At 37.2% G+C, this 6,722-nt stretch overlaps 1 protein-coding gene across 1 annotated transcript; it reads left to right on the top strand.

The window, feature by feature from the left end:
* Nucleotides 1-2,380: 2,380 nt before the first annotated feature.
* On the top strand, nucleotides 2,381-5,906 carry LOC142522405 (myosin-binding protein 2-like). The gene is made up of 4 exons (XM_075625778.1): nucleotides 2,381-3,713; nucleotides 3,810-3,992; nucleotides 4,065-5,439; nucleotides 5,533-5,906. The coding sequence occupies exons 1-3, from the start codon at nucleotides 2,624-2,626 to the stop codon at nucleotides 5,393-5,395; spliced, it is 2,604 nt and encodes an 867-aa protein (XP_075481893.1). The 5' UTR covers nucleotides 2,381-2,623; the 3' UTR covers nucleotides 5,396-5,439; nucleotides 5,533-5,906.
* Nucleotides 5,907-6,722: the final 816 nt, after the last annotated feature.

Raw genomic sequence — 6,722 nt, 5'->3', positions numbered from 1 at the left:
CTATTGATGCACAAAGGGCTACCATGGTAGGGGAATTGGAAAGGATGTTTTTCCACATGTTTAAGGGTCCTATAGAAGCATGCATGTTAAAGGGTATGTACAGTAGGGTAACAAGGCTGAATTAAAATATGCAATTATAGAGTCCTAGGGTCTTGGCTTGAGGTTCCTTGAAGGGGGTGGCTCGGCCAGGGTTAAGGGCTAGGTCCAGGGGCCCTAAGGGGTTGCATGGTGGTCCTAGTTGGCTGGAAGAGAGGCTAGTACATGGAGGAATGGTAGCAGGGTTCAAGGTGTCGCGCGCATGTAGTGGACGACTTGGTGGCTGTGGCGTGTTTGTGGCTGTAGGCTTAGTTCAGTAGGGTCCATTAGGGTCAATAAGGGTTCAGTCATGGTCCTAAGATCGGTAGCTAGGGTCTGGTCGGGTCGCTTGAAGGCTAGGAGCGAAGCACACTTGGCTAGGGAGAACTGCACATGGTTATGGTTGACGGGTTGCTGGGATGGGCTCGTTTGGGACACATGGACTGGTCCAGCTGTTTGTTGTGGAGTCGATCTAAGTCCTAGGAGGGTCGACCAGGGCCTGGACCAAGTGGTTATGGGCTGGAGACAAAATGGGAGAAATTATAACCCTAATAGAACTAGGACACATATACAGAAATTTCAATAGCTGGTAGGGACATGCTTAAGAGGCTTAGTGGACTGTAATTTGATGGAATAATGTTTAGTTAGGTGTTATGAAGCTTGGGTTTAAGTTTGTTAATGTTTGGGAACGTTACGAGTCAATACGAGTCAAAACTGGGATGTACGTCTAAGTTTAAAAATGAATCGAGGAATCTATCGAAAGCTAAGTTTTAAGCCTAATGAATATTTATAGGAGTGTTTTAAGGTTATAAGTCAAGTTTGGAATTATTTGGGACGTCGTTTCGAGGTCTAGAGTTAAATACGAAAAATTATGCTTCTAGGGGTAAAACGGTCATTTTACACCTGAAAAATATTAAAAGTCGTGGCAGTGCCCTGAATGCTGTAAAATATGTTAATATGATTATTTTAAACATTTATAGAATTTTATGATGAAACTTTAATGCTAAAAGATATGTTGCATGCTTGTTTTAAAAGAAAAATGATTATTATATGCATGAATTTTATAAAGTGATGAAAATAGGAAATGTTGAAGGAAATGAAATAATTGTGACTAATACGATGATATGTAAGGCCAATGCTCAGTTGACGGGTGAGAGTGTCGCTGATGTCTTCGCCGTCCAGTACTGTGGTTACATGTAGATGGATTCATCGACCTTAATATGAATACGAAAGTCACGATTAACGATCTGATTTCAACAAAAAGGAAAATTTATACGTATATGGTTATATGGTGATATGGAATACGTTTATGATGATATGAAAATTTTTACGTTTATGAATGCTCATGAAATATATATGTTAAGTAAAATTATTTTCACTGTTACATGTGATTGTATACGTATTATTTGTTATCAAGATTATGGTTTGCTGAGTCATTAGACTTAGTAGGTATGATGGATGTAGGTGAACATGATAATAATGATAATGGAGGTTTTGATGGTTGATCTTGCTGGACTGAATGTGCATATAACCCGAGGATCAGCGCTAGTTTTCCGCATTTAGGATTAAAATTTTATGTTAAAGAATTTTACGACTTTTATTATGCTTTTGAGTGGTTTTTGAGAGGTTGCTAGAGTTGAATTTATTTTTGAAATATTGTTAAGTTAGGATGGGTAAAACCTTTGTCGATTTTACGTTTTAAATGCTTTTTTTCGAATTTTCAAATATAGTTGGTTGTTTTATTTTAAAATCGTGTCAAAAAATATTATATGTATTCAGCCGATCACCTAGGAAGGTTGGGAAAAAAATTAGTACTTTTAAAGAAAAACGAGTAGTGGATGTTTCAATATTATTAAAATAAAGATTGCTTTTACAAAAGAGCCAATAAATCTCAAATTGGTTTCTGGGACATCTACTCTAAAAATGTTGGGTATATGTAGATCGAAATTAGTAGTACATCATTATGTTAAATTTCTAAATAGAAACCATTTCGATATGAGAAAACAAGGGCTAAACCGAGAAAGCTTTGAACTATGAAAACGGAAATAGATACTATTTCGAAAATTTTGAAGTAAAATAATAATGTGAGTAAATAATTGTACTGCGTCACATAATATTGATCTTATGGACTCAAAATTGTACCCACACAAGATTTTAATAATGACCAAACACAAAAAGAAAAGATAGACTCATAGGACACATGTAATGAGTTCCAACACAAGGCATCCACTATGGACCCCATTTTCTTTCATTGCGTCCCACGATTGCTTGATGCAAAAATATAATGGAGCGGGCAAGATTTTTAAATAAAAAACTATTCGGATCCATGTTTTAATGCTTTATACACATTCTTTTTCCTTAAATTAATCCTCCCCTTTCTTTCTGTAAAGTTCACAAGTCTTCTTTGCATCATCGTTTCACGTTTGTTTCTAAATAATATAACTTCCTAATTTTATTAATTTTGATTCTTTCTAACAGTTCAGTTTTCTTGATTTGATTTTCTGGTTTGTTTATCTTCATATTTTTCAAGATTTGTGATAAGAATAACATGGCTGCAAACAAATTTGCAACCATGTTACACAGAAACACAGACAGGGTTTCACTTGTTCTTGTCTACGCAGTTCTTGAATGGATTTTGATTGCCCTTTTGTTGCTGAATTCTGTGTTTTCTTATCTGATCGTCAAATTTGCTCAGTATTTTGGCCTGAAAACTCCATGCCTATGGTGCACGAGGCTTGATCATATGTTTGATCCTGCTAAAAGGGAGAAGAATGTGCACAGAGATCTTCTCTGTGAAGTTCATTCCAAGGAGGTTTCTAATCTGGGATTTTGTTCAAATCATCAGAGATTGGTTGAATATCAAGATATGTGTGAGGATTGCTTGTCATCGAGACCGGAATTCAAGTGTGGGTCGAAGAATTTTTTGTCGTTTGTGAAAGATTTTTGTGAAAATGATGAGGTGAATGTGAGCTGTTCTTGTTGTGGGGTTGTCTTGGATAGAAGTAATAATGAGAATCATGATGTGTATTCCTCTTATGTGTTGCTTAAAACATTATCGTCGGATGTTTTGGAATGTGCCCACAAAGAGAATTCGGCTGCAGATTTTGGTGAAAATTTGTCAGATTCTGCTACTGATTTGTGTGAGAATGAAATGGTTTTCGAGTATAGGAATAAAAATCAGATGCTTTCTGAGCTGGAGGAGGAGAAAAAGAAGGAAGCTTTCATGGAAGAAAGCGTAAATATGATAACGAAAGATAAATCTGTCCAAGTTTGTGTTGAAGAAGATGGTAATTTTGGTGAAATATCTTCTCAGCATTTGGAGTTCTTTCTAGACTACAGTGGTCATAGGCTCGTTCCAATCGAACTGGTGGATTCGATAACCGAAGAAAATCAGAGTAATGGGAATATTATGTTTGAAGATTTTTATGACACGAAGGTTCAAGATTTTGGTTTGGAAGGTGAATTTCGGGTCGGAAAGGATGGTTTTTTGCTTGATTTTGATATAAATGAGGATCCTAAGTTTGAAGAAGAGTTCGAAAACTCTGCTGATTTTCGTGTACCTCAATTCCCATACGATGCCAGTGAATTTCAGGAACTGGAAGTAATAGGAGAAGAAACATGTCCAAGTATTCTGATAGGTATATTCGACTTTTCTTGGAATCCTTAAATTATATATTTTAAGTTCTATATGTAAGGTAAATGTTAAAAACAACCTGTTTGTCTGAATAATGTAGCTTTTGAGGAAGTTGCTCAAATGGGGAATAATGAAAATGAAGCAGACATCTCCATAGGAACAGAAATCCCTGACTTGGATATCACAGATGAAATACAAAATCAAGAATCTTTTCTTTTTGATGAATCCATAAACGAAGGCCCTTCAAAAAGTTCTTTGATTCAAAACGAAGAAGAACCTCATGGTAGTTTTTGGTTCGTTAATTCTTGTTGTTCGTGATTGTTAGTCAAGATTCTGAAATTTATCTTTCTGTCAGTTACTATGAAACTTGAGGAACAGGTGGTAAACTTGAAGCCATTATCGAGTAAAGAAAGGGATCATGTCCTGAACAATCAGCCGTCTGTTTACTCGGATTTATGCGAGATTGAAGAAGATAAGGTTCCCTATACGCCTACTTCCATGGACAGCCTCAATCACCTGCACAAGAAAATACTACTGCAGGAAAGGAAAGATCCTGGGACCGAAGAATCTTTCGATGGAAGCGTGACAAGTGAATTAGACGGCGGTGATGGAGTCGTTACAGTTGAGCGGTTGAAAGCTATGCTGAGAGCTGACCGTAAGACTTTGCTGGCTTTATATGCCGAGCTTGAAGAAGAGAGAAGTGCCTCTGCCACAGCAGCAAACCAAACGATGGCTATGATAAACAGACTCCAAGAAGAGAAAGCGGCAATGCAGATGGAAGCATTGCAGTATCAAAGAATGATGGAAGAACAATCTGAATATGATCAAGAAGCCTTAGAATTGTTGAATGAACTCATGGTGAAGAAAGAGAAGGAAAAATTGGAGGTCGAAAAGGAATTCGAAGTGTGTAGAAAGAAGCTTTTGGATTATGAAACAAAACAGAAGATAATGGTATTGAAAAGAAGCAAAAATGAAAGTGCTAGAAGTGGACATGGTTCAGGTTCGTGCAGCAATAGCGAGGACAGCGATGGATCGTTTACATCTCTTGATTTGAATAGGGAGGCGAAAGTAGAGGAGGGCTTTAATGGGAATCAAGAATATACTCCTGCTGATGCGGTTGTGAGCTTGGAGGAATCTCTAGCAGATTTTGAGGATGAGAGATTCTCAATACTTGAGCAGCTCAAGATCTTGGAAGAAAAGTTAGGGACAATGGACGATGACAAGGGGCAACGTTTTGAGGATGTTCGAGACATGGAAGACAGTGTACGTCAAGAAAACTATCATTCAAATGGTTTTATGATCAATGGGAAACATGACCAGCAGAGTAGAATCAGCAGTCAAAAGGGAAAAATGCTTCTTCCACTTTTCGAAGAAATTAGTGATGAAAAGGAAGACGAGATGCTACATGGAAACATCAACTGGATCGAGTCAAATGGGTTGCATGATGCTTTTGAATCGACGCCCGGAATGGAAGACAAGAATCTTGCAATTGAAGAGGAAGTGGATCATCTATATGAGAGGCTACAAGCATTTGAAGCAGATAGAGAGTTCTTAAAGCACTGTATTAGTTCACTGAACAAAGGTGAAAAGGGAATGGATCTCCTTCAAGAAATCTTACACCATCTACGTGATCTACGCAACGTTGAGCTTCGATCACGAAATTTAAGTGGAAATTCAATGCTATGAAACATTCATGCTCATTATTTTTGGCTCCAACATAAGACTATGAGGTAAATTTTTTATTTCAAACTTATATTTAAAAGTTGGCATCAAATACACATAAAATTTCCTAATACATACAACATGCTTGTTGTTTGGTGCAGAACCCATTCCCAAAATGTGATTTATCAAACCAAGGAGCTAAAGTTGACTACGATTCAATGATAATGATCATATGAAAAAGGCGGAGAATCGTGTCCGGGGACGTTCCATATGAAATGGATAAATAAATGGTGTTGTTTTGTAGTAATCTTGGCAGACATGAAGTTGAATCATACTGAACTTTTGTAACATTTTTCCTAGTTATTTTTGTACAAGTAGACACAATTTTAGAGGGGATTGTGTCGATCTCCCTCTTTTAAGGGAAAGGGGGATGATAAATGTATGTGTTTGTTGTGTAGTAGAAGCCATTTTCCATGTTTTGCGAGTAAAGAGTGAAGGGTTCCAAATTCACAGCATCAGTTTATTAAAAACACAACCCACTGACATGGCAGCTGAGTTGGCATTTTTATTTATTTTTGTTGCAAATGCAATTGTTGGTAATATGAAAATGACCCACACTCTGTTCAAAGGCAGCCGACACTGCCAGAAAGAAAAAATTCTTTGGGTTTTTTGTATTGTGGATACATGAATTAATTTTTTTTCTTTTTTATTTGACAATGATGTGGATAAGGACACCCATAACACCCATTTAACATCCGTCTCTGTTGTGAATGGTCGTTATAACGCTGCTCACAGGAAAGAAAGTAAATGGCGTTCAACAGTTTATTTTTTTAAAAAAATTAAACAATTAACGACGGTTTTTCAAAAACTGTCGCTATTAGCGACGGCTTTTTAGAAACCGTCGCTGATTTGCTGACACGCGGATCCCACGTGTTTTGAATTTATTTAATTTAAAGTAAGAATAAGATGAATGAGTGGACAGCGGAACTTATAAATAATGAGTGTGAATGTTAAAATGAATGTGAGAGAATAGATGTGTTAATGTAACGTGTATATGGCATATGGACCCTACGATTTTTTATGAGGTAGTGGGTATTATAACAACCATTAATGCGAATGCTCTAATAAAAAAGTTTTGAACGAGGTTTTGTGGATGAGCACCCACTTGGGCATCCGCTGACACAGCAACTGAGTTGGCATTTTTTTTAAAATTTTGGTGGTAATGTGAAAATGTCCCACTCTTTGTTCAAATGCAGCCGACACAATGGCCTGCCTGAAAGAACTCTGGGAAACTGATCACCCCATCGTTGTCTGTATCCGACCCACCACTGCACTCCCCGATCATCGGAAC

The sequence above is a fragment of the Primulina tabacum genome, chromosome 13, assembly GCF_025594145.1.
Source record: "Primulina tabacum isolate GXHZ01 chromosome 13, ASM2559414v2, whole genome shotgun sequence".
NCBI classification, from domain to species: Eukaryota; Viridiplantae; Streptophyta; class Magnoliopsida; order Lamiales; family Gesneriaceae; genus Primulina; species Primulina tabacum.
This window is presented reverse-complemented; position numbering and strand designations above follow the sequence as displayed.

Bases quoted from the DNA above. Each gene is read 5' to 3' on its own strand.
- LOC142522405 (XM_075625778.1), top strand. From the start codon at position 2,624: ATGGCTGCAAACAAATTTGCAACCATGTTACACAGAAACACAGACAGG. The intron at 3,714-3,809 runs GTATATTCGACT...TGAATAATGTAG, and splicing joins ATGTCCAAGTATTCTGATAG to CTTTTGAGGAAGTTGCTCAA. The intron at 3,993-4,064 runs GTAGTTTTTGGT...TCTTTCTGTCAG, and splicing joins AAACGAAGAAGAACCTCATG to TTACTATGAAACTTGAGGAA.